This window comes from Stomoxys calcitrans, chromosome 2 (assembly GCF_963082655.1).
Source record: "Stomoxys calcitrans chromosome 2, idStoCalc2.1, whole genome shotgun sequence".
In the NCBI taxonomy this organism is placed as follows: domain Eukaryota; kingdom Metazoa; phylum Arthropoda; class Insecta; order Diptera; family Muscidae; genus Stomoxys; species Stomoxys calcitrans.
The window spans coordinates 55,736,844-55,764,798 of NC_081553.1; the positions used below are offsets into that span (position 1 = coordinate 55,736,844).

At 41.2% G+C, this 27,955-nt stretch overlaps 2 protein-coding genes across 2 annotated transcripts in view; one reads left to right on the forward strand and one right to left on the reverse strand.

Annotated features, from left to right (window-relative positions):
* The first annotated feature begins 5,744 nt into the window (after positions 1-5,744).
* Positions 5,745-27,955, forward strand: part of LOC106096217 (mucin-5AC) — a 165,078-nt gene continuing 142,867 nt past the window's right edge. Inside the window, exon 1 of the mRNA XM_013263860.2 lies at positions 5,745-7,249. Coding sequence (XP_013119314.2) covers positions 5,845-7,249 — 1,405 coding nt within the window. The 5' untranslated portion in view covers positions 5,745-5,844. The remainder of the gene's footprint in view (positions 7,250-27,955) is intronic.
* Positions 13,782-16,032, reverse strand: LOC106096221 (membrane metallo-endopeptidase-like 1). Its single transcript, XM_013263865.2, has one exon. The coding sequence runs from the start codon at positions 15,954-15,956 to the stop codon at positions 13,866-13,868; it is 2,091 nt and encodes a 696-aa protein (XP_013119319.1). The 5' UTR covers positions 15,957-16,032; the 3' UTR covers positions 13,782-13,865.

The window sequence follows — 27,955 nt, forward strand, 5'->3', positions numbered from 1 at the left end:
GTTGTATATCGTAAAACGGGTGAAGTCGTAGGGTTCAAAAAGTTCGACATCAGAGCCGATGAGGACGACGACGACATTTCTTACCCAATACTGACTACGCCAGGACAGCACCTTATAACGTAGTCGGTATGAAGACAATTCTGGCAGTGACAAAGGCGTTTCTGATAAACTCAACAGAACCATGATCCACGTTCTTCCCAATCTCGACACAGATCAGATGCGTACGTAGCAGTCACACTAGGTGTCTTGCCATCGATATATAGGGTTGCCCAAAAAGTAATTGCGGATTTTTTAAAAGAAAGTAAATGCATTTTTAATGAAACTTAGAATGAACTTTACTCAAATATAATTTTTTTTACACTTTTTTCTAAAGCGAGCTAACAGCTGATAACTGACAGAAGAAAGAATGCAATTACAGAGTCACAAGCTGTGAAAAAATTTGTCAACGCCGACTTCATGAAAAATCCGCAATTACTTTTTGGGCAACCCAATAAAAATGTCCTAGCCTCTGCATGTGTTGCCAGTTGCTTTTTCTCGGATTTCTGCCCAATATAATAGGATTTTTTCTTTTATAAAGTTTTTATTAAAAAAATATTTTTTTTCTTGCCATATATCGAATGAAAATCTCCCATTATGATGTCTCTGAAAATGGAGATTTTCTGCCTTATTCGTGTTCATTGAATTTCTGTTTGTCACACCAAAAGAATTCAATGATTTGTGAATATTAAACGGAAACGACTATGAAAGGGAAAACGAAAAATGAAAATGACTACAACTGCAAGTATTTTCTGGTAGCAGGAGATAAAAAAAAAATGAAAAATGAATATCCAAAAAAACGAAAATGGACCATATGATGGTTGGTAATGGCGTCGATGACTCTGATATCGGCTATGAAAGAAAGAAAGAAATACTGAGTGCTTTTATTGACTATCATTATGGGTGACGGATAGCCATCTTAAATGCCTGGGTAATAAAATCAGCATTTTTCATGATGTCAGCGAAATGGGGGTTAGCGAAAATGAAAATGGTAATAATGATGATCTCAATGCATATAAAACGGAAGGAAGCCACAATGGCGCAGAGGTGATGTTATTTGCCTATGAAGTCTGAATGCCTGGGTTGGAGTCATGGCAAGAATATATTCAGCGGTGATTATCCCTTAGCAAATGGTGGGGATATTTTTGAGGTATTTAGCCATGTGAAACTTCTGTACGAAGAGTTGTTGCCTAGTGGTATGCTGTTTGGCCTAGGCTATATAAGGAAGTCCCTTCTCACCTTAGGATTGGGGGTCTTCTAATTTCGTCATTCCGTTTATAACACATCGAAATATTGATATGAGACCCAACAATTTATTCTTGATCTAATATGCTCTGAATCGATCGATAACTTGATACAGCTCCCATATAAACCTATCTCCCGATTTTGCTTCTTGAGCCCCTACGAGGCGCAATTCTTATCCGAATGAACTGAAATATTACACAATAGCATAACAGTTCTTATTCAATACTCTTTGTTTGCCTAAAAAGAGATACCGCGCATAGATCTCGACAAATGCGATCCATGGTGCAGGATATATAAGATTCGGCCTGGCCGAACTTAGCACGCTCTTACTTGTTATATATAAGGAGATTGGGTCAAAACCCAATATTTCCATGTGTTGCAAACGGAATGACGAATTTCGTATACCCACATCCTATGGTGGAGGGTGTCAAAACTAGGCGAGGAGAGTGAATATATAAATACTTCCTATTAGTGTAGGTAGTTTGTGATAGTAAATGGGCTATATCGGTCCAGGGTTTGATATAGCTGACATATTATATTACTTGAGCCCCTAGAGGGTGTAATTCTTATTCTATTGAAGCAATATAAGGTTATGAACGGATTTGGGTCATACTTGGTTTGGATTTTAAAAACCACAAAACGCAAATTTTGCCCATGAACATTCCACTACGGAACAGGGGCAAATTTCTCACATATCAATGAGTGCAGTCCGATTCAAGTTTAAGCTCAATGATAAGGGGACTCCTTTTTATAGCCGAGTCCGAACGGCGTGCCGCAGAGCGATACCTCTTTGGAGAGAAGTTTTACATGGCATAGTACCTCACAAATGTTGCCAACATTAGGAGGGGAAAACGATTTTTTTCTGATGGTCTCGCCAGGATTTGAACCCAGGAGTTCAGCGTCATAGGCCATAGCGCAGGAGATTTTGCACAAATACTTCTTATTTGTAAAGGTCGGTTGAGGCTATATTGGTCCATGTTTTGATATAGCTGCCAAACAAACCAACTTTGAATCTTGACTTCTTGAGCCTCTAGGGGGCGTAATTATTGGGTTGCCTTAAAAGTAATTGCGGATTTTTCATATAGTCGGCGTTGACAAATTTTTATTACAAACCATTTTAACATATAACAAGTAAGGGTTAAGTTCGGCCGGGCCGAATCTTATATACCCTTATATACACCATGGATCGCATTTGTCGAGTTATATGCTCTTTTTAGGCAAACAAAGAATATCGAATAAGAACTGTTATGCTATTGGAGTTATATCAAGTTAAAGTCCGATTCGGACCATACATGAATGTTGAATATTGTAGAAGTCATTGTGTAATATTTCAGTTCATTCGTATAAGAATTGCGCCTTTTAGGGGCTCAAGAAGCAAAATCGGGAAATAGGTTTATATGGGAGCTGTATCAAGCTATTGATCGATTCAGACCATATTACAAAATTCAGACCGTTGTACATAATTTCAGCCATATCGGATGAGAATTGCGCCCTCTAGAGGCTCAATAAGTCAAGATCCCAGATCGGTTTATATGGCAGCTACATCAGGTTCTATACCGATTTACGCCATACTTGGCACAGTTATTGGAAGTCATAACAAAACACCTCATGCAAAATTTCAGCCAAATCAGATGAGAATTGCGCGCTCTATTGGCTCAAGAAGTCAAGGTCCAAAATCGGTTTATATGACAGCTATACTAGATTATCAACCGATTTGAATCACTACTTAGCGCAGTTGTTGGAAGTGATACCAAAACACCTCTTGCAAAATTTCAGCCAAATCGGACGAGAATTGCGCGCTCTATTGACTCAAGGAGTCAAGACCCAAGATCGGTTTATATGACAGCTATATCAAAACATGGACCGATTAGGCCAATTTACAATCCCAACTGACCTACACTAATAAAAAGTATTTGTGGAAAATTTCAAGCGGCTAGCTTTACTCCTTCGAATGTTAGAGTGCTTTCAACAGACAGACGGACGGACGGATGGAAAGACGTACGGACGGACATGGCTAGATCGACTTAAAATGACATGATGATCATGAATATATATACTTTATGGGGTCTCAGACGCATTTTTCGAGGTGTTACAAACAGAATGTCGAAATTAGTATACCCCCATCCTATGGTGGAGGGTATAATAAAATAACTTTTCTCACGAGTGCAATTCTATAAAAAGAGAGCCCACAGCGGCGAACTACAAAATGGTGCGTCAATCGCCGCTTTGAGATTTATTAAATGGACCAGGGACTTTCCAGAAATGCTTTAACCGATCCGCAGAGTATTGAAGGAAAAAATATATTGGCCATTTTCAAATGTATTGGCCATATCAGAGCAATTTCACTTTAGAGAAAGATGAGCCCACTGTGGCGGACTGAAAAATAATGCGTCAATCAATGCTAGGGGACTTATTATATGGACTAGGGGCTTTCCAGAAATACTTTAACTGACCCTAAGAGTATTGAAGGAAAAAAAAAATTGGCCATTTTCAAATGTATTGGCCATATCAGAGAAATTTCACTTTAGAGAAAGATGAGCCCACTGTGGTGAACTGAAAAATAGTGCGTCATTCACCACTTGATCATTAACTTCATGGGCAAAGTGCTTTCCAGAAATACTATAACCCAGCGTATTGAAGAAAAAAAAAAGATATTGGCCATTTTCGAATGTATTGGCCATATCAGAGAAATTTCACTTTAGAAAGAGATGAGCCTACTGTGGCGGACTGAAAAATACAGCGTCATTCACCGCTTGTTTATTTATTTCATGAGTCAAGGGCTTTCCAGAAATGTCTTAACCGACACCCAGAGTATAGAAGGAAAAAAGATGTTGGCCATTTTCGATTGTATTGGCCATATTAGAGAAATTTCCCTTTAGAGAAAGATGAGCCCACTTTGGCGGACTGAAATATAGTGCGTCAATCACCGCTTATTCATTCATTTTCTGGGCTAAGGACTTTCGAGAAATGCTTTAACCGACCCCCAGAATATTGAAGGAAAAAGATATTGGCCATTTTCGATTGTATTGGCCATATCAGAGAAATCTCACTTTAGAGAAAGATGAGCCCACTGTGGTGGACTGAAAAATAGTGCGTCAATTTCCCCTTGGGCATTTATTATATGGACCAAGGGCCAGAAATACTTTAATTGACCCCAAGAGTATTGTAGGAAAATAGATAGATCGGACAATGTCAGAGAAATTTCACTTTAGAGAAAGATGAGCCCACTGTGGTGGACTGAAAAATAGTGCGTCAATCACCGCTTGTTCATTCATTTCCTGAGCCAAGGGCTTTCGAGAAATGCTTTAACCTACCCCCAGAGTATTGAAGAAAAAAACATATCGGCCATTTTCGATTGTATTGACCATATCAGAGAAATTTCAATTTAGAGAAAGATGAGCCCACTGTGGCAGACTGAAAAATAGTGCGTCAATAGTGCGGACATTTATTATATGGACCAAGGGCTTTCCAGAAATGCTTCAACATGGAAGCCGCAATTCTCTTGCAATTTGAATAACATTTGGCACATTTTGTTCTGTTATAACTTCAACCAACTGCGCTAAGTACGGTCCAAATCGGTTTATAACCTGATATAGCTCCCATGTAAACCGATCTCCCGATTTGACTTCTTGAGCCCCTGGATGCCACAATTTCCATCCGATTTGGTTGCAATTTTGCACGTAGTGTTCTGTTGATGACTTTCAATAACTGTGCCAAGTACGATCCAAATCGGTATATAGGCTGATATAGCTCCCATATAAACCGATCTCCCGATTTCACTTCTTGAGCCCCTGGAAGCCGCAACTTTCATCCGATTTAGCTGAAATTTTGCATGTAGTGTTCTGTTATGAATTCCAATAACTGTGACAAGTACGGTTCAAATCGGTCTATAATCTAATATAGCTCCCATATACACCGATCTGCCGATTTGACTTCTTGAGGCCCTGGATGCCGCAATTTTCATCCGATTTGGCTGAATTTATGCATATGGTGTTCTGTTACGATTTCCATTAACTGTGCCAAGTACGGTCCAAATCAGTAACCTGATACAGCTGCCATATAAACCGGTCGCTCGATTATTCTTGTTCGGTTTCTAGAAGCTTTAATTTTTGCTGGTTTGAAGTTTGATATGTAGAATAAAATTATGCCGTACAAATAAATTTGTTGTGTATAAATTTTTAGCAGAATCGATGGTGGTGGTTCCCAAGATTTCTGGCCGAACTTAGCACGCTGTTAAAATTTTTTTCTAAAGCAACATAAAATGCCATGATTTTTTAATTGTTTAATTATTTTAGTTGTGTATATCTTTTCATAGTTTTTTCTCTATCTTCATTTTTTCTTCTAGATAATCCGGAAGAAGGCTTTAAGCGATTCCCCATTTGAAAATACAACACCTGCTTCCGTATCCTTTGGCCAGAAGAGATAAAAAATCACCACAGAAAGAGGAGATAGAAACAAAAACAAAATCGCAGAGGAAAAAACAAACACATACACGCATACACAAACACATCTGTTGCCTTGTTTTGTAGATATTAACCATACATAAAGAAACGTGATAAAACCATGCAAACTGCTGTCGATTGCAATGGCAGCGGCAGCAATAGCACCACCACCATCACTACCACCCAAACGGAAACGGGAAATGAAACACCGATGACGCAGCATATGCTGGTACAAAGCAGCAGCAGCACCACCACCACCACCACCACTAATACTAATACTAACACCAGCACCACCGATGATCATGCCCACGAAGCACCAGCCACAAATGTGTTGAGGCATCGCATGACAGCCCACAATAGCAATGCCAATGGTGATATGAAAGCACCAAAAAATGGCCTAACACATCTTATAGATGCAAATGAATATTTAAACGATTGTGTGTCCTTGACACCAGCAGCAGGCCCAACAGCAGCACCCACAACATCATCCTCAGCCGCCCAGGCTACGCCTTCGAAGAAAGATAAATGCAAAACCACTTCCGAATATCATGATCCCTTGGAGGAGGAGTGTGGCAAGATGAAGGCCTCCACCTCCTTCTCTTCATGCTCGTCATCCACATCATCCTCCCCCTCGTCAGCATCATCACAAGCGCCATTAAATGCAACTGCAACATTGCCACCGGAGTCATGTTCATCGAAGACCACATCGAATTCAACATCAACGACCTCATCTGTGATTGCTAAGCCGTTTGCAAAACGTAACGGCAATGTCGTCGTCTGCAAGGACCCCGAAGAAGACAATACTCAAATACAAAGTGCTCAAGGTGGCAAAGAGGCTGCCAAAGAGGCTGAAGATGTTCGCAGCTGCGGTGATGGCGGTGGTGGTGGTGGTGGTGTTGAAAGTATTGCAGGCGATAGCTCTCAGCCGGCAAAAGCCAAACCGCAATTAATAACAAAGAATCAAATGCTTCCATTTGACAACACCACTTCCTTGGCCTCGTCCTCGTCGTCGTCGTCGTTAGCTAAGCAAAAAGAGGAACTGTCTTCTGGTCCACTACCAACAACAATGACAATGTCTTCATCTACTACCTCATCGTCAATTAATTCGATTGCTTCAAATGCCTCCTCCAGGGCGTCATCGGCTGCCTCATCGCCGTTGTCGTCCGTTGCAGCATCCGCGTCTTCATCCACATCAACTTCCTCCATTACACCGCCAGCTTCAGCCGCCATTACACCCGCCTTACTCTCACCGTCTTCTTCGAGCGCTACCTCGAGTGCATCCTCCTCGTCGGCGCCCTCGGTTGCCTCAACACCTTCGCCTGCCGCTGCCTCCAATGCCACGGCCACCAAAGGCTTCTCACTCTATGGCGATTGTGATGCCGAACTCTTGCAGTGGCAGGATATGCCCCAGTATTTGCAATTTAATCCGTACGTTCTCAAAGGTTACCGTCCACTACAAACATTCAAGGGCTGCCTCTTAAGTCTGTTTTATTGGCACAACGAAACAATTAACATATTAACTCATGGTAAGTGCAAATTGATGGAAATTAATGCTTAATGATCTGTAAGAAATGACATCGTAGTAACGAGGGTAGCTATGGAAGTTTGTGAAACTATGAAATTTGTTGTGATGGGGGGGTTAATTTTTCTAAAGGTAGAAATTCTTAAGTCAAAAACTGTCACTTGAATTTGTCTGTAAACGGAAAACACAAATCTGATTTGAGGTCGAGGGGGAGCGCCCCACCCCATAAACCCTTCAAGCGGACACGTTGAACGATCTATGCAATATGATCAAATTTGGGCGAAAGTATCAGGGATGTCTCCCCTCCGTAGGGTAGAGGTTCAATAAGAGTAATCGGTGGATCGGAAGAGTATGGGGGAGCTATATCGGGTTTAGACTGATTCAGACCATATTTTACCCGCATGCTAAGGGTCATAGAAAAAATCACTATCCAAATTTTCAGCCAAATCGGATAAGAAGGATAGCCCTCTAGAGGCGCAAAAACTAAATTCATGAGATCGGTTTATAGGGGAGCTGTGTCAGGTTTGAGACCGATTCGAACCATACGTGACACGCATATTTAACGGACGGACATGGCTAGTTCAACTCAGAATGTTGAGACGATCAAGAATATATAAACCTAGCCGAACTGGGCCCGCACTGCTGCGCTTTCTTTAACTCTCTAATATCTTTTTAGGTTGGGGACACTTCGCTCTGAATGCGGATATCGAATTCATGCCATTGTAGCCTATGATGGTGAACGCGTTCGAATCCTGGCGAGAACATGGGACAAAGCGGTGGTTATCCCCACTTAATGTTGGGGACATTTGCGAGGCACAATGCATAGTCATTTAAAAAATGTCCCCCAAAGAGGTGTCGGAGAGCGGAACGCAGTTCGGACTCGGCTATAAAAAAGGTCCCTTATCATTGAGCAAGAACTTGAATCGGAAAGCACTGATTGATGTGTAAGAAGTTTTCATCTGCTCGGTTCCTGGTGTTTTCAAAGATTAGGGTAATGAGAAGTGCTCTTTAGGGGAGGGATGGCTCCTCAGACATTTCGACTCAAATATGGATATCAAAATTCGTGCCTCACTTCCAAATCCCTTTAATTTGAGCTCCATATTGCCATGGTCGGTAAACATGAACCGTTTGGAGGGTGTTTTGGGGCTGGGACGGTTACCGGCACTTTGCACTGAAAATAATGGGTTGCCCAAAAAGTAATTGCGGATTTTTTAAAAGAAAGTAAATGCATTTTTAATAAAACTTAGAATGATCTTTAATCAAATATACTTTTTTTACACGTTTTTTTCTAAAACAAGCTAAAAATAACAGCTGATAACTGACAGAAGAAAGAATGCAATTACAGAGTCACAAGCCGTTGAAAAAATTTGTCAAGGTCGACTATATGAAAATTCCGCAATTACTTTTTGGGCAACTCAAAAAGATATCAAATTCATTCTTTTTTCCCAACGGAAATGAAACTGAGTTTAGGGGGTGCTTTTAGGGTTACCCCAAAACCCTTGTCTTCAAAAATTGGATATCAAATTCGCTTTCTCCCTCAAATACCTTTCATTTGAGTCCCATATTGTCATAATGGGTCAAATAACCTATTTGACTTTAGGAGGAAAAGCGCCATCTAGACTTGAATGCAAATTTTAATGTCATTTTCTTAATCTACTCCCAAAGGCCTTTCATTTGAGTCCCATATAGCCATGGTCGGGTAATATGCCCATTTGGGGGTGTTTGGGGGTGGGCGACCTCCCTTTACTTGGACCTTATGGTTTATGCCATATTTGTAATCTACTGCCTAATACTTTTCATTTGAGTCTCATATTGACATGAACTTGGACTATATCTGTTTAGAGGAGTTTTGGGGTTGGGGGGTGGGCCCGGTGGGCACTTGGACCCACATTTTATTACCTTTTTCGTTTTCTGGTCTCCAATACCTTTCATTTGATACCCTTATTGTGCCAATCGGACCATTTTTGGATATGGGTGGCGTTTTTTGGGGTAAAGGGGAGGGTCCGACTCCACCCGATATCTGAAAAGTCTAAAGCCTATGTTTCCTTCCAGACAAACTTACACAATCTATGAAAATTTTAAGAAAATCGGTCCAGCCAAGTATCATATAGTCATAATGGGTCTAATGGCGTTTTTGAGGGTTGGTGTGACCCCCTATAAATGGATCTGATTTTGTATGCCAGATTCGAAATCTACTCCCGAATACCTTTCATGTGAGGCCCATATTGAAATGAACGTCTAATATGCCAGATTCGTTTCTTACTCCCGCATACTTTTCATTTGATACCCATATTGTCCACTTATCGCTCCACTTTTGATTTTGGGTGGTGTTTTTGCTCCCTTACTTTACTTTAATTGGCTATGACAGCATATTTGTTTCACTAGCCAAACGTAGAACAGCGTTCCAAGCGCCTCGATCTTCTGCGCTCATTCTAAAATCTCTGACACCAAGTTTCGAGGTGTCTCCCACCACTTGATCTTTTTATCGGGCTTTTGGCCTTCCCGCTTTGCGTGTACCCCCGTGTTTGCCTTCAAAAGACTTCTTTGCTGGAGCTTCTTCATCCATTCTGACAATATGACCTAGCCAACGCAGCCGTTGTATTTTGATGCTTGCAACTATAGTAACGTCGTCATATAGCTCATATAGCTCGTGGTTCATACGTCGCCTATATTCTCCGTTAACGCAAACTGGTCCATATTTTTTACTAAGAATCTTTCTCTCAAATACTCCAAGAACTGCTTCATCTGCTTTCACAAGTACCCATGCTTCAGAACCATATAACAGCATGGGTAGTATCAGTGTCCAGTGTATAGTGTAATCTTCGTCTGTCGAAAGGTGGTCTTGTTCCTAAACTGCCTACTTAGTCCAAAGTAGCATCTGTTTGCCGGTATTATTCTTCGCTTTATCTCAAAACTGGTGTCATTCGTTACGGATACGGCGGTGCCGAGGTATTTGGTTGCCCAAAAAGTAATTGCGGATTTTTCATATAGTCGGCGTTGACAAATTTTTTCACAGCTTGTGACTCTGTAATTGCTTTCTTTCTTCTGTCAGTTATCAGCTGATATTTTTTTAATTTATTTTAAATTTTTTAAATTTATTTTTTTTTATTTGTTTTATTAAAAATGCATTTACTTTCTTTTAAAAAATCCGCAATTACTTTTAGGGCAACCAATAGATAAAGTTACTGACTGTCTCAAAGTTGGGGTTTCCAACTTTCTCCATTTTCTTTATCTGCTCGGCTGTGCAAGGCTTTTTGGGAGTTGAAACCATCCATTTCGTCTTATCTCCATTTACTGCCATACCCATTTTCACTGACTCTCTTTCGATTCTTTCAAATGCTGCATTTACTACTTCCGGTGATCGACCTATGATGTCGATGTCGTCGGCATAGGCGAGTGGCATGTGTTCTCTTGTGATTTGTGTGCCATATCTTCTCCAGCAGGATATTTTATGAAAAAGATCACACGATAGGTTGTCTCCTTGTCTGAAACCTCGTTTGGTATTAAATGGTTGGGAGAGATTCTTTCCTATTCTTACTGAAGAACGCGTATCAGCAAGTGTCACCCTCCTGAGTCTTATTAATTTTGCAGGGATACCAAACTCAGACATGGCTTGAAACACCTTTGAACGTAAAGGAGGCGGCTCTGTACTCAACAAAGAGATGTTAGGTGTTGATTTGTCCTTCTCGGGTCTTTTCCAGGATTTGGCGCAGTATGAATATCTGGTCTAGGGTGGATTTACCAGGTCTAAAGTCGCATGGATAGGGCCCAATTATCTCATTGACTTTAGGTTTTAATCTTTCACACAGTACGCTCGAGAGTATCTAGTATGCGATGGGGAGGAGACTTATTCCTCTGTAGTTGGCACATTCCTTCTTATCTCCTTTCTTGTGTACGGGACATAGTATGCTGAGGTTCCAATCATCGGGTATGCGTTCTTCTAGCCAGATTACGCAGATAAGCTGATGCATACGCCTTGTCAGCGTGTCGCCTCCGGTCTTAAATAGTTCAGCGGGTAACCCGTCGGCTCCTGCTGCCTTGTTGTTCTTTAGTCGGGTGTCACTGCTACTTGGACCTCATTCTGACTAGGAGGTAAACATTCTATACCATCATCAGGGATTGGTATTGCGGTATCCTCTTCGCCGCCACGGACGTCGGACACTAGCAGTTGGATAAAATGTTCTTTCCATATCCTCAGCATGCCATCTGTATCAGTTACCAGATTTTCTTCTTTGTCTCTCCAGGAGGATATGCCTGCACCAAAGCCATCGGTTTGATGTTTAATTCTTTGGTAGAATTTCCGGACTTCATTCTGACTCCTGTATAATTCGCTCACACTCATGTCTTTCCATTTCCTTTTTATTTCTACGGAATTGACGTTTCTCCTCTCTCCTTTTCTCCCGATACCTCTCCTTCATCTGGCGCGTTGCTACTGATTGCAGGGTTGCTCTATGTGCCGCATTCTTGGCTTCAGTAGCATCTCGACACTCTTGGTCGTACCATGGGTTTCTTGGAGGAGGCTCTCGGTACCCAAGTACGGATTTCGCGGCATTTTCGATGGAGTGGGCAATAGTTTGCCACTGCGCCATTATATCATCGGAACAAGGAGTGCTTTCATCAAGCAGTTGGGTCAGTCGAGTGGAATATGCCGCTGCCATTTGTTGTGTCTGCAGCTTTTCAATGTCCAGCTTTCGTGCAGTGTCAGATCATATTTTGCTCGCCATGTTCAAACGGGTGCGAACCTTTGCTGCAACAAGGTAATGATCCGAATCTTTATTCGCTCCACGGATCGATCGTACATCTAACACGCTGGATGAATGCCTTCCATCTATCGCAACGTGATCAATTTGGTTTCTCGTGTTTTGATCGGGTGACAGCCATGTGACTGAATATTTTCATGTTGAAATCTGGTGCTATTAACTACCATGGTTTTTGCCGCGGCGAAATCTATCAGCCTCAACCCATTACTGGACTTTATCTCGTGGTGGCTAAACTTTCCGACTGTTGGACCAAAAATGTCTTCCCTCCCTGTCTTCGCATTAAAATCTCCCAGAACGATTTTAATATCATAAGCGGGCCAGCGTTCCATATTCTCTCTCTAGTCGTTCGTAGAAAATATCCTTGGTCTGCTCGTCTTTCTCTTCCGTCGGGGCATGGGCACAAATAAAGCTGATGTTGAAGAATTTGGCTTTTATGCGGATTGTGGCTAGCCTCTTAACCATCGGAGTAAAGCTGGAGACAAGGTGTTTCAGTCTTTGACTTACCACAAATCCACAGCCAAATGCATGCCTCGTGTTATGGCAGCTATAGCATAGTTCGTCACCGTTTGGTGTTGTAGTGACGCCATTCCCAGTCCATCGCACTTCCTGTAAGGCGGTTATATCTGCCTTGTACTTCTCTAATACATCCGCCAGCGCGTATACTGCACCTTCTCTATAAAGAGTGCGGACATTCCAGGTGCAGATCCGCAAATCATGGTCCTTTTTTCGTTTGCGTGGGTCGTCAACGTTGGGGGGGTCCGTTTTTACCATTCCTTTGTTTCTCATAGTAGTTCTCATAGTTTTCCGGGGGCGAGTTACTGGCCCATCGCCCCAACCGCATGGGTTTTGTGGGATTGCACACGTATCCCTCGTTGTCGCGAGCCGCTTGCTCCAAGATCCGACGCTCGCCGCCCCTAACCTGGAAACAGACGCTGATATTGGCCATTGGTAATTTGAAGGCGCCAATAACTCACCTTGTCATCTTGAGTATCATTGGCACTCAGCCAACCTGACTCCTCACTGAGACTCTCCCTTTCGTTATCGATAAATTATGAAGCCTATCCCTACTTCCTGACCACATTCGTAATCTACTCCTGAATACCTTTCGTTTGAGTCCCATATTGTCATGATCGTCAAATAAACCTATTTTAAGGGGTTTTGGGGCTTGGGCGGGGGCCCCAGGCACTTGGACTCAACTTTCTTTTATGAAATTCGTACTCTACTCTTGAATACCTTTCATTTGAGTCCCATATTGTCCCGATCGCTCCACTTTTATTTTTGGGTCGTGCTTTTGGGGTAAGGGGGAGAGTCCGCTCCCCCTTCCGATATCAAAAAATTATGTAGCCTATGTTTCCTTCCAGAATTTAAGGTAATCGGTTCATCCGTTTTTGAGTCTATACGTTCAATTTTATGTATAAGATGGGGTCCCAGATCAGTATGTCGAGGTGTTACAAACGGAATGACTAAGGTTGCCCAAAAAGTAATTGCGGATTTTTCATATAGTCGGCGTTGACAAATTTTTTCACAGCTTGTGACTCTGTAATTGCATTCTTTCTTCTGTCAGTTATCAGCTGTTACTTTAAGCTTGCTTTAGAAAAAAAGTGTAAAAAAAGTTTATTTGATTAAAGTTCATTGTAAGTTTTATTAAAAATGCATTTACTTTCTTTAAAAAAATCCGCAATTACTTTTTGGGCAACCCAATAGTATACCCCCATCCTATGGTGGGTGGGTATAAAAATGCATATGAAACTTTTGAAAAAAACATTTTTGTAATAATTTTCTTAATTTCAATACAATTTACAATTTTAATACATTTTTTAAAATTTTTTTATACTTTTCTACGGCTAAAGTAAAATTTTTTCAATATATTGAACACTGCTGGTCCGGATTCATTTTGGTGCCCTTGGCACAGTTAAACTCTTTGGCAAATTCATCGAAATTTGACAAAGGTCCAATGACACGGAATTTCCCCGGCACATGGGTATCGGTGGAGGTTTGCAAATTGCGTAGGGCGGGATGGATGTCATTGCACCATATTTGGGCATAGCTAATGAAGAACAGCTGTTTTCCGGTGTAAGCAAGGCGTGGTAGTTTTTCATCCTCCATATTTTCGTTGGCCCGAAAGGCACTCTCATACCAACGCAAATAGGCCTCATAGGCCAAACGGACTCCCCCATTGTCGGCTATATTCTCAGATTGCGAATTCATTTCGGGCAATAACTGATCATTGTAGGTGTACTTCTTGTACTGATCCACAAAGCAGCGGGTGCGATTGACAAAGGCAGCCGAGGATTTTTCATCCCACCAATTACGATTGTTGCCATCTTTGTCGAAATTTCGGCCCATGTCATCGAAGCCGTGAATCAATTCATGGGAAATCAAAGCTCCTAGGGTGCCATATTTCACTGCATTCGGATAGGTGGAGGACCAAACATAGTAGGGTTGCAACATTGAGACGGGTACCTTGATTTTATTCTCCACAATAATGTTGGCCGGGGTAAAGGACAGCAACTCTCCGGCATCCAAAGCGGCGGGTGGTTCATTCAGCTTCTTGCGTGAGTTCTGGGCATTCAGTCTCATTATGGCCTTTAGATTCACCACATAGTCATGCTTGCCCATTATCAGGGCATCAAATTCCTTGTTGAAATCCTCCTTCTCATAGGAGTTCACTTCCAATTTCATGGCCCATAATTTTTCCACAGCATAACTGCGTGAAGTCTTGCCAATCCATTCCAGTTTGGGTGACTCCAAGACACTCTCGAAGGTGGACTGTATTTCACGCCACATAAATTCCACACCCTTCTCAGTGTCATTGGTGTTGTACTTGCGATAGACCATGTTGTCCAGATTCTTGGCAAAATATTTCTTGGTATTGTCAATGCATTTGCTCTTCAACTCTGACTTCTTCTTGGGCAGCTTTAGAAAGAAATTCTCCACAAAAGTATAGAAAATATAATTGGCCACTGTGCGCTTGGGTGTCTTTCGCATCAGCTCGACCAGATTTCTCTGATAGTCTTCGATCATCTCGTAAACGGGTTCGGTGGGCACAGTGCCCAGTGAAATGTTTATAAAACGTTGTATATTTAGCTCGGGGGCATATTTCGACTGCATGTCATCGATGGTGGTGAGTGTGGCCATCTCTTGCAGCTGCAGGCCGGCTTTATCGTCCACTATTCCCTTGGCCAAACTCACCTCAAACTGCAGTATCTCCTGGGCTGTGCGCTGGGCCAAGTCTTTCGATAGCCCCAAAAAGTTCTTCAAATTATTGGCTATGCTCTCCTGGTATTGGGTACGATACTCGGCATTTCCCTCATCCAGATACATGGAGCGAGACTCCAAAGGCAAATCGGGATGACCTATGTAGACACGATTCACCGAATTATCGGCAAAATCGGACATAATGTCATAGCCAATGATAATGGTAATGGCATATTTGTTGGCCATCTCGGCCACCGTCTCTAGCCAATCGAACTCATTCGCCTTCCATCGGGGGCCCTCTATGGCGGGCATTTGACCAAACTCTTCGATGGTCTCCAACAGCTTGGATTTGTAGAAATGTTTTATGGCCGAGAAATTGATGCAGGACTCGTAGAAGTTCTTGACCTTCTTGTCAATGGCCGTATCTTTGCCATCGTCATCTTCGGCCAAGACAATGCCCACTTTACGATTGAAGGCCTCTTGGACGGTCTCAAAGAATCCCGTGGTCATGCGCTCCATGGAATTGGCTGGATTGATACGATCCCAATGGCCACAGGCGAAGGCATAGAAATCTTCGCATGGTTCCACAGATTCATCCATCATGTTATGGATTTCGGCCGATTTGGCATAGCGCAAAATTTGCTTGCCAAACGGTGAGCTAAAGTCATCGGACTCCAACGGTGAGCCCCAGGCAAAGAGTATGCACACAACCGTCAATGTGAGGGTTAATAAACAGCGACCCCCTCGAAGCATCTTCTTTTTCCTTCGCTGGGCTTGCCTTGCGCTAATCTCTGAAGTAAATACCGCACGTTTTGAATTAAAAATTTCTACTGATTTTGTAATGCATTTTTTCAGCAGGCCTGCTCTCCTTTGGGATGTGGTGTTAGTTTGCAACCTCCAAACATTGAGGCCATAGGTTATCTATTCTCTCTCTGTCTCTCTCTCTCTCTCTGTGTCTCTCTATCTCAGCTTAGCTTAACTGTGTAAACCCCGTTGAAATTGTTTGCCAAGAGAATTTCTCTAGCCCATTGGGCGATAAGGAATTTGAGAGTCTAAGAGAGCTGCTTAAGAGATTTGCAGCATCAAAAGATGCTATTGCGTCTCACTGATAGCCAAGTCTTTCTTATCAATGAAAAATTTTTATTTTCATAAAATTTATTTTAATACTCGTACCAGCAGTGAATACTTAAAGTGTGTGTTTTTTTTACATAAAAACAGCTGCAGAGGAAACAACAACAAAACTCGGGCCAAGGTCATTCATTATAAGAAAGATACGAATTACGCACAGTGTAGCTCATAACTGTTGCAGCAGAGCTATGCTGCTTACAAGAGAGTGCATGCTCTTTTGCAGTGTTTATGCAAAAGTGGGAGAGAGTGTACTCTTGTCATTCTTATCTTATACGGAGAATGATTTTAAATGCCAATGACCCCTATTTCAAATTCCTGGGGATTTCTTAAAATAATGCCAACTTCATATCAGAATTGTAGACCACATTTTGTTGACCCTCAATAGCCATCAAGTCATAGTTTATTTTTTTTTTTTTGGGAAACTAGAATTTTTCCTAGAAGTACCCATAATCGCGGTAAATCAACAGCCCCTTAGAAGGCTTGAAGTAGACTCCAAAAGGTGGTATCAGGTCTTAGCCAAATGCCTGCTAATGGAAACTCGACTTGTGTAGGGGCTTCCCCCAAATCCGGGGAGCGGTTTATAGGGAGGCTATATCTGTTTATTGACCCATTAGGATCATACATGGCTCAAATGTTGGAAGTCATAACTCAAGTCTTTGTTTAAAATTCTAGCCAAATGGGATAAAAATTGCGGCTTCCGGGGGCTCAAGAAGTCAAATCGGGAAATGGGTTTGTATGGGAGCTATATCAGGTTATTGACCGATTTGGACAGTACTTGCCACAGTTGTTGGAAATCATAACAGAACACTACGTGCAAAATTTCAGACAAATCGGACACAAATTGCAGCTTCCAGGGGTTCAAGAAATCAAATCTGGAGATCGGTTTATATGGCAGCTATATCAGGCTATAGACCGATTTGGACTATACCCGGCACAGTTGTTAGGAGTCATAAAAGAACACTATGTGCGAAATTTCAGCCAAATCGGATGAAAATAGCGGCTTTCAGGGGCTCAAGAAGTTAAATCGGGAGATCGGTTTATATGGCAGCTATATCAGGTTATAGACCGATTTAGACCATACTTGGCACAGTTGTTAGGAGTCATAAAAGAACACTATGTGCAAAATTTTAGCCAAATCGGATGAGAATAGCGGCTTGTAAAGGCTCAAGAAGTCAAACCGGGAGATCGGTTTATATGGGAGCTATATCAGATTATAGACCGATTTGGACCGTACTTGACAGAGTTATTGGAAGTCATAACGAAACACGACATGCGAAATTTTAGCCAAATCGGACAAAAATTGCGGCTTGTAAAGGCTCAATAAGTCAAATCGGAAGATCGGTTTATATGGGAGCTATATCAGGTTATAGACCGATTTTGACTGTACTTGACAGAGTTGTAGAAAATCATAACAGAACACTATGTGCAAAATCTCAGATAAATCGGACAAAAATTGAGGCTTCCAGGGGCTCAATAAGTCAAATCGGAAGATCGGTTTATATGGGAGCTATATCAGATTATAGACCGATTTGGACCGTACTTCGCACAGTTGTTAGGAGTCATAACAGAACACTGTGTGCAAAATTTCAGCCAAATCGGATAAAAATAGCGACTTTCAGGGACTCACGAAGTTAAATCGGGAGATCGGTTTATATGGGAGCTATATCAGGTTATAAACCGATTTGGACCGTACACGGCACAGTTGTTGAAAGCCGCAAAAGAGCACTATGTGCAAAATTTCAGACAAATCGGACTAAAATTGCGGCTTCCAGGGGCTCAAGAAGTCAAATCGGGAGATCGGTTTATATGGCAGCTATATCAGGTTATAGACCGATTTGGACCATATTTGGCACAGTTATTAGGAGTCATAACAGAACACTATATGCAAAATTTCAGACAAATCAGGTGAAAATAGCGGCTTTCAGGGGCTCAAGAAGTCAAACCGAGAGATCGGTTTATATGGGAGCTATATCTAAATCCAAACCGATTTGGACCGTGCTCGACACAGTTGTTGAAAGTCATAACAGAACATTACGTGTAAAATTTCAGCCAAATCGGACACAAATTGCGACTTCTAAAGGCTCAAGAAGTCAAATCAGGAGATCGGTTTATATGGGAGCTATATCCAAATCTGAACCGATATGGCCCATGTGCAATCCCCAAAGACCTCCAATAAGATTAAGTATCTGTACAAAATTTCAAGCTGCTAGCTTTATGCTTTCGACCTTTATCGTGATTTCGAAAGACGGACGGACAGACAAGGGTAGGTCGGCTCAGAATGTCGAGATCATCAAGTATGTATATGCTTTACGGGGTCTTAGATCAATATCTCGGGGTGTTACAAACGGAATGACTAGATTAGTATACCTCCATCCTATGGTGGTTGGTATAATTGAGGTATCTTGAAAAAAAAAAATTGGAGAAAGTTTAGGAGCTTTTGCTGTATGTGCCCATAGTTGGGGGTTTTTACAATAGTATAGCGGTAAAACTAAAGCCCTTCTCTGGGGCTTTAAAAACAGACTATAATGACCCAACAGCTGCTGAGTTGGTATTAGGCCGTCTCAAAATGCCTGCTACTGAAACCTCGACTTGTGAAATGGTTTGCACCAGGACAACTAGCCGACAAGCGACAAATCTGCAGAGGCTGTATAGAGTGTAAGTCTTGGCAAGTCTTTTTCCAGATTGTGACTATGGAGGTCGATTCAAACTTTTTATTCCCTCCATAATGGTAAATTAACTTCGTCATTCCGTTTGAACTACATCGAAATTTCGGTCTGAGACCCCATAAAGTTTATATATTATTGATCACCGTGACATTTTGAGTCCATCTCGTCATGTCCGTTCGTTTGTCCATCCGTCCGTCCCTCCGTCTGTCCCTCCGTCCGGGGAATGCATGCTTAGTATTGAAGGCGTAAGCTAGGCGCTTGAAATTTTTGCACGAATACTTTCTAATAGTGAAGGTCCGTTGAGATTGTAAATGTGCCATATCGGGCAATATTATGATGCAGCTCCCCTATAAACCGATCTGACAGTTATACTTCTTGATCCTCTAGAGAGCGTACTGCTTATCCGAAGTGGCTGAAATTTGCACAGTGACTTTTTCCAAGACCTCTAACATTCGCGCCAAGTATGGTCTGAATCGGTCTAAAACCAGATAAAGCTCCCATATATAAACCGATCTCCCGATTTTTATACCCCACACCACTACTGGGAAGACGTGAGTGTGAGCGATTTGAGATGTACAGGAGTCAGACAATGAAGGAAATCTGGTAACTGACACAGATAACATGCTGAGGATATGGAAAGAACATTTTACCCAACTGCTAGTGCCCGACGTTGGCGGAGAAGGGGATACCGCAGAACCAATCCCTGATGATGGAATAGAATGTTTACCTCCTAGTCAGAATGAGGTCCAAGTAGCAGTGATCTGACTAAAGAATAACAAGGCACCAGGAGCCGACGGATTACTCGCTGAACTATTTAAGACCGCAGGCGACACGCTGACAAGGCGTATGCATCAGCTTATATGCGTAATCTGGCTAGAAGAACGCATACCCGATAGGATTGGAACCTCAGCATACCATGTGCCGTACCCAAGAAAGGAGACAAGACGGAATGTGACAACTACAGAGGAATAAGTCTCCTCCCCATCGCATACATGATACTCTCGAGCGTACTTTGTGAAAGATAAAAACCTAAAGTCAATGAGATTATTGGGCCCTATGAATGCGGCTTTAGACCTGGCACATCCACCCTGGATCAGATATTCACCCTGCGCCAAGTCCTGGCAAAGGCCCGAGAAGGACAAATCAACACCTACCATCTGTTTGTTCACTATAAAGCCGCCGTCGATACTCCTTTACGTTCAAAGGTATTTCAAGCCATGTCTGAGTTATGACTCTCGTGACTCTCGATATTACTAGTAAATTTCAAGGATATCGGTTCAGATTTAGATATAGCTCTCATATATATATATCGCCCGAATTGCACTCCTAGAGCCAATGCAAGCGCATTTATTGACCAATCTTCCCAAAACTTCGTACAACGATTTCCTCGACGACATCCACATTGCCTATAAAGTTTGCTCGAAATCGGTTCAGATTTATATATAGCTCCCATATATGTGTTCGTCCGATTTGCAGTAATAATGCAATAAAATGGTATTTTGTTAATCGATTCTCTCGAAATTTGGCTGGAAGAATTTTCTTATGACTCTTAACATTGCTGGTCAATTTCATTGAAATCGGTTCAGATTAAGATATAGCTCTCATATATATATATCGCCCGATTTTAACTTCTAGAGTCACAGCAAGCGCATTTATTGACTCATCTTGCCAAAATTTTGCAAAACGCTTTTTTCGACGACTGCCACAGAGTCTGAGAAGTTTGCTGGAAATCGGTTCAGATTTAGGTATAGCTCCCATATATATGTTCGTCCGATTTGCAGTAATATTGGAAGAAAATGGTCTTTTGTTAACCGATTCTCTAGAAATTTGGCTGGAAGAATTTTCTTATGACTCTTAACATTACTGGTGAATTTCATTGAAATCGGTTAAAATTTAGATATAGCTCTCACATATATATATAGCCCGATTTTCACTTCTAGAGTCACAGCAAGCGCATTTATTGATCCATCTTGCCAAAATTTTGTAAAACGCTTTCTTCGACGACTGCCACAGTATCTGAGAAGTATGCTGGAAATCGGTTCAGATTTAGGTATAGCTCCCATATATATGTTCGTCCGATTTTGAGAAATATATCCAGAAAGTGATCTTTTTTAACCGATTCTCTCGAAATGTTGCAGGAAGGATTTTCTTATGACTCTCGATACTACTGGTGAATTTCATAGAAATCGGTCCAGATTTAGATATATCTGTCTTTCATGTTTATCGCCCTATTTTCACCCCAAGAGCCACTGCAAGCGCATTGTTTGACCAATCTTGCCAAAATTTTGCACAACGCTTTCCTCGACGACTACCGCATTATCTGAGAAGTTTGCTCAAAATCGGTTCAGAATTAGATATAGCTCCCATATATTTGTTCGTCAGATTTTGAGTAATTTGCAATAATGTTGCCATTTGTTAACCGTAGTTATTGCAGTTGGACCATATTTGCTCGCCAAGGTCCATCAAAATTGGTTCAGAATTGGATATAACTCCTACATTGTAGTTATAGCGAAGGGTATCATATAGTCGACACCGCCCGACTTTTGCCCTTCTTTATTGGTTTTAATCTAGGTTTAGGTATTTTTTCGTGGAAATGGTAAAAAATTTTAACTCCTTTGACGGTAGGACAAACTTTATTTCTTACTATGTTTATAGCTTCTGAACTTCATAAAATTTCTTAAATTTATCTTTAAACCAAAACTTTTTATACTCTGACCATGAAAGTACAAAAAAAAAGTTTTAAAGGAAAATAAATCTTTTCTTTCTTGCCATGCGAATATTAAATAATGTCGGACTTTTTAAAATAAACATTTATATTAAGCCATCTATGCTAAATGTAAGGGTGTGCATGTAAAGTTTAGTAAAGTTTTCACACATATGCACGACGCTAGCAAAAAGTTCGCAGCAATACTTCACTCAATGCCATATTCACTCCCACATTTGGGAGAACTATTAATGCACTGCAATATTTGTGAAAACTTTAACAAAACAAATTTTGTTCATATGAGTTGCCACAATTATGAAGTTCAGCGAAAGGAAGAACCGCACAGACACACACACACATGCACATACACATACCCAAACAATAATTCAATCTGCACGTGCTGAATTTATGAATTTTTCTTGTTACCACTCGATGCGTGCCACAAAGTTCTTACCTACAATATTTACAATGGCATGCAAAACATCAAAAACACAAACTCAAGTACTTGAGTTTTTCTTTATGAGACATTGGAGTGGGTAACATAAAGTATATGACCCATAATTACTTCAATTTCGGCCGCGTTGGAGTCACAACAGTTCTTTAGCGGACTCACTAGGATCCTTGTAATACTAGAGTTTTTATTTTGTAACTGCAAATTTCTAGTTTGTTTGTTTGTTTGTTTGTTTGTTTGTTTGTTTGTTTGTTTGTTTGTTTGTTTGTTTGTTTGTTTGTTTGTTTGTTTGTTTGTTTGTTTGTTTGTTTGTTTGTTTGTTTGTTTGTTTGTTTGTTTGTTTGTTTGTTTGTTTGTTTGTTTGTTTGTTTGTTTGTTTGTTTGTTTGTTTGTTTGTTTGTTTGTTTGTTTGTTTGTTTGTTTGTTTGTTTGTTTGTTTGTTTGTTTGTTTGTTTGTTTGTTTGTTTGTTTGTTTGTTTGTTTGTTTGTTTGTTTGTTTGTTTGTTTGTTTGTTTGTTTGTTTGTTTGTTTGTTTGTTTGTTTGTTTGTTTGTTTGTTTGTTTGTTTGTTTGTTTGTTTGTTTGTTTGTTTGTTTGTTTGTTTGTTTGTTTGTTTGTTTGTTTGTTTGTTTGTTTGTTTGTTTGTTTGTTTGTTTGTTTGTTTGTTTGTTTGTTTGTTTGTTTGTTTGTTTGTTTGTTTGTTTGTTGGTCGGTTCGATTGTTTGTTCCGTATAGACTCAAAAACGGCTGAACCGATTACCTTGAAATTTTCACAGATTGTGTAGGTTGGTCTGGAAGGAAGCATAGGCTATATAATTTTTTGATATCGGGAGGTGGGCGGACCCTTCCCCTTACCTCAAAAGTACTACCCAAAAATAAAAGTGGACCGATCGGAACAGTATGGGATTCAAATGAAAGGTATTCAAGACTACAGTACGAATTTCATAATAAAATTTGGGTTCAAGTACCTGGGGGGCCGCCCCAGTCCCGAAACCGCTTAAAATAGGTTTATTTGACGATCATGACAATATGGGACTCAAATGAAAGGAATTCGGCAGTAGATTACGAATATGGTCAGAAAGTAGGAATAGGCTTTATAATTTATTGATAACGGAAGGGGGCGGACACTCCACCGTTACCCCAAAAACACCACCCAAAATCAAAAGTGGACCGATAAGGACAATGTGGCTATCAAATGAAAAGTATGCAGGAGTAGATAACGAATCCGACATACAAATTCATGTCGAAATATAGGGGGTCACCCCACCCCCACAAAAATGCCCAAAATTGCCACATTATCCAATCACGAGTACATGGGACTCGGTTGGTTTGTTCCTTATAGATTGAAAAACGGCAGGACCGATTTTCTCGAAATTTTCGCATATTGTGTAGGTTGGTCTGGAAGGAAACATAGGGTATATAATTTTTCGGTATCGGAAGGGGGAAGGACCTTCCCCCTTATGCCAAAAACAAAACCCAAAATCAAAAGTGGACCGATTGGGACAATATAGCTGTCAAATGAAAGGTATTGGAGAGTAGAATACGAATATGGTATTAAAATTTGAGTCTAGGAACCCATCGGGCCGTCCCAACCCCAAAACTCCCCCAAAAAGACATATTGGACGTTCATTTCAATATGGGACTCAAATGAAAGGTATTCGGGTGTAGATTTCGAATCTGGCATACAAAATCAGATCGAAGTATAGGGGGTCACGCCACCACTCAAAGATGCCATTAAATTCATTATGACTGTATGATACTTGGCTGAACCGATTTTCTTAAAATTTTCATAAATTGTGTACGTTTGTCTGGAAGGAAACATAGACTATATAATTTTTCGGTATCGGAAGGGGGAAGGATCTTCCCCCTTATGCCAAAAACACAACCCAAAATCAAAAGTGGACCGATCGGGACAATATAGGTATCAAATGAAAGGTAGTGGAGAGTAAAAACGAATATGGTATTAAAATTTTGGTCTAGGAACCCATTGGCCCGCCCCAACCCCAATAACGCCCCCAAACAGACATATCGGACGTTCATTTCAATATGGGGCTCAAATGAAGGGTATTCGGGAGTAGATTTCGAATCTGGCATACAAAATCAGATCGAAGTATAGGGGGTTGCACCACCCCTCAAAAATGCCATTAGACCCATTATGACGACATGATAATGGCTGAAACGATTTTCTTAAAATTTTCATAGATTGTGTACGTTGGTCTGGAAGGAAACATAGGCCATATCATTTTAAGATATCGTTTGGAAGCGGATCCTCCCCACTTACCCCAAAAAAGCCATCCATATCCGAAATTGGTCCAATGTTTACAATAAGGGTATCAAATAAAAGGTATCGGAGACCAGAGAACAAATATGGCATTAAAATTTGGGTCCAAGTACCCAGTGGGCCCCCCAACCCCAAATCTCCTTCAAACAGAAATATTCAAAGTTCATGTCAATATGGGACTCAAATGAAAAGTATTAGGCAGCAGATTACAAATATGGCATAAAACATTAGGTCCGTGTAATGGAAGGTCGCCCACCCCCAAATACCCCCAAATGGGGATATTAGCTGACTATATGGGACTCAAATGAAAGGTATTAGGGAGTGGATTACGAATATGACATTAAAATTTGCATTAAAGTCTAGGTGGCGCTTTTCCTCCTAAAGATACGTCAAATTGACCCCTTATGGGAATATGGGACTCAAATGAGAGGTATTTGAGAGTAGAAAACGAATTTGATATCCAATTTTGGAGCCAAGTGTTTTGGGGTATGCACTAAAGCACCCCCTAAACTGAACCTCATTTCCGTTGGGAATAAAGAACGAATTTGATATTTATTTTCAGTGCAAAGTGCCTGAGGCCGCCCCAGCCTCAAAAAACCTTTCAAACGGTTCAGATTTACCCACCATTGAAATGTGGGGCTCAAATTAAAGGGATTTGGCAGCACGATTTTGATATCCATATTTGAGTCGATATGTTTGAGGTGCCGCCCCCTCCCTCCCCCCCATAATGAAAACATTACCACCAGGAACTGAGAAGGGGCAAATTCTCACACATCAATGAGTGCTTTCCGATTCAAGTTTAAACTCCATGATAAGGGACCCTTTTTTATAGCCGAGTCCGAACCTCGTCCCGCAGTGCGACACCTCTTTAGGGAACATTTTTTAAAAGACCATGCATGACATTGAACTTCGCAAATGTCACCAATATTAAGAGGGGATAAACACCGCTTTGTCCGATGTTTTCGCCAGGATTCGAACGCGTTCAGCGTCATAGGCTACAATAGCACGAAATCGATATCCGCATTCAGGGCGAAGTGTCCCCACCCTAAGAAGATATTAGAGAGTTAAAGAAGACGCAGCGGAGCGGGCCAGGTTCGGCTAGTACCAAATATTTACCGATTTTGATAGAATTCAGAAAAGAATTCATCGGTTGAAAATTGTATCAGCTACAGATTTTGGAAAAGCTATGGAAGCTTTTCCAAATTCTAAATCGATTATAAACAAAATGCATAGCGTTTGTCTTTAGCCTATCAAGGTGATATGTATGAGAAATTTTGTGATAATTGGTTAACAAATGCGAAAGGCACAGAAAGGATATGCACACAGACAGACATGGCTAAGCCCAATCAGAAGTAGTATCTTAGTCAAATCATACATTTTATCACAATCACAGTTGTGGTGTTGGCTACAGTTTGCATTTTTAAAATAAATTCCATATAAATGTTTCCTTTGTTTACCATTATCATGCAAGAATCTAAATATTAATCAGCTGGATTCCTTAAAAAGCACCACATTGAACTTTGGACGTCATTCCGTCATGGGTTACTGTAAACCGATCACCATAATATTTCGTATTTTGATTTTGGGTACAAAACGCAACTTTTAAATGATTTGTCTAACATTTTGCTTTTCGATAATCTTGATCATTATCCAAAATCGGTCGATAATCTTACATAGCTCCCATATAATCCATTTTAATTTCTTCAGCTTTTATGGTAAATGACCCACTCTAATATGCTTGCGTGCACCTATGGAAATTGTGCTAGTGCTGCCCACAATCAACAATGAACACAAAATTCATTTTAAATGTGTTGCCTCTAATTGCCCATTTAAAATATTTTGCTGGCATTTAAACTACAACTCATAACCTATTCCATGTAACAGCAAATGAACGTAAAAACCCCATTCAATAGTTGGATTAATCAACTCAAGGCGTTATACCTGGTGTGTTGGATTTATTTGTAACCTTCAAGCGGTATCTTTCTTAGGTGACTTCAAGCGCTTTGGTTTCGTAGATTACTTCCCCATAATTCAGCTCTAACAACAACTTTCGACATGTTTTCAAAAAATGTCATAAATGGAACCAACGCTTTCAGCATCATTGTCGAACATTTAAACCATGTGGCAAAGTAGGCTTCTATCCCCCCTCTGAATCGATATGGCTTCCATATAAACCAATTTCGCGATTGGAGATTTTGAGCCGCAATTGTTATCCGATATGGCTAACTTCCAACTGTATCTACTTCCGACATCTGTGTCAAGCACGTTCCAAATCGGTCTATAACCTAATGTAGCACCCTCCTATCTTCGGATTTTGAGGTCTTGAACCCCTGGAAACCGCAGTTTTTATCCCATTTGGCTGAAATTTTGCACAGAGTGTTCTGTTACGATTTCCAACAACCGTGCCGATTGCGATCCAAATCAGTGTATTACATGATATAGCTCCTAAGACAGCAGGAGCCGACGGCTTACCCGCTGAATTATTTAAGGCCGTAGGCGACACGCTGATTAGGTATATGCATCAGCTTGTCTGCTCGATCTGGCTAGAACAACACATACCCGATGATTGAAACCTCAGAAAGGAAACTGGCCTGGCAGTAAATGGATGGTTTCAACTCCCTTAACGCCTTGTACAACTGAGTAGATAAAGAGAACGTTTTTTTCCTTTGTTTTTCATAGTAGTTCTATGTTTTCCGGGGGCGGGTTACTGGCCCAGCGGCCCAACCGCATGGGTTTGTGGGATTGCATGTATCCCTCGTTGTGGCGAGCCGCTTGCTCCAAGATCCGACGCTCGCCGCCAGCCGCCCCCAAACCTGGGAACAGACGCTGATGTTGGCCATTGGTTATTTGGAGACGCCAATAACTCGCCTTGTCATCTCGAGTATCATTGGCACTCAGTATTTAATTAAGAGCCAGTGCCACCTGACTCCTCACTGAGACTCTCCTCTTGAAAATCGCTGACTGCCCGCGGCCGCATTTGCAGCTACTCCGCATAAAAACGGAGCTTTCCACCATCCGCAACCTGTGGACACGCCCGGTAGCTTTCAGCTAAGCTTCCCGTAATAACGATTGGCACCACACAAAAATCGGAGCTTAAAGTTCCAGCCTGTGTGGTGCTCATAGTCATCCCGTATCGGCCGGGTAAAGAGAAAGTTTGAAACCACAACTTTGAGATAGTCAGCATCTTTATCTACCTCGACACCACCGTAACCGAAACGAATGACACCAGTTTTTAATTTGAAAGCGAAGAATAATATAATCGGCAAACAGATCTACTTTGGATTAAGTAAACAGTTGAATCCTGGCGTGAACATCGATCAAAGCGGTATTTATCCCCTCTTAATGTTGGCGACATTTTCAAGGTACAATGCCATGCATGCATGCACTGCGGGACGCCGCTCAGACTGGGCTATAAAAAAGGTCCCTTATCATTGAGTTTAAACTTGAATCGGAAAGCACTCATTGATGTGTGAGAATTTGCCCCTTCTCGATTTCTGGTGGTAATGTTCTTCCTTTGGGTATT

What these genes read in the sequence shown, in the direction of transcription:
- LOC106096221 (XM_013263865.2), bottom strand. Translation starts at nt 15,956, where the DNA reads ATGCTTCGAGGGGGTCGCTGTTTATTAACCCTCACATTGACGGTTGTG.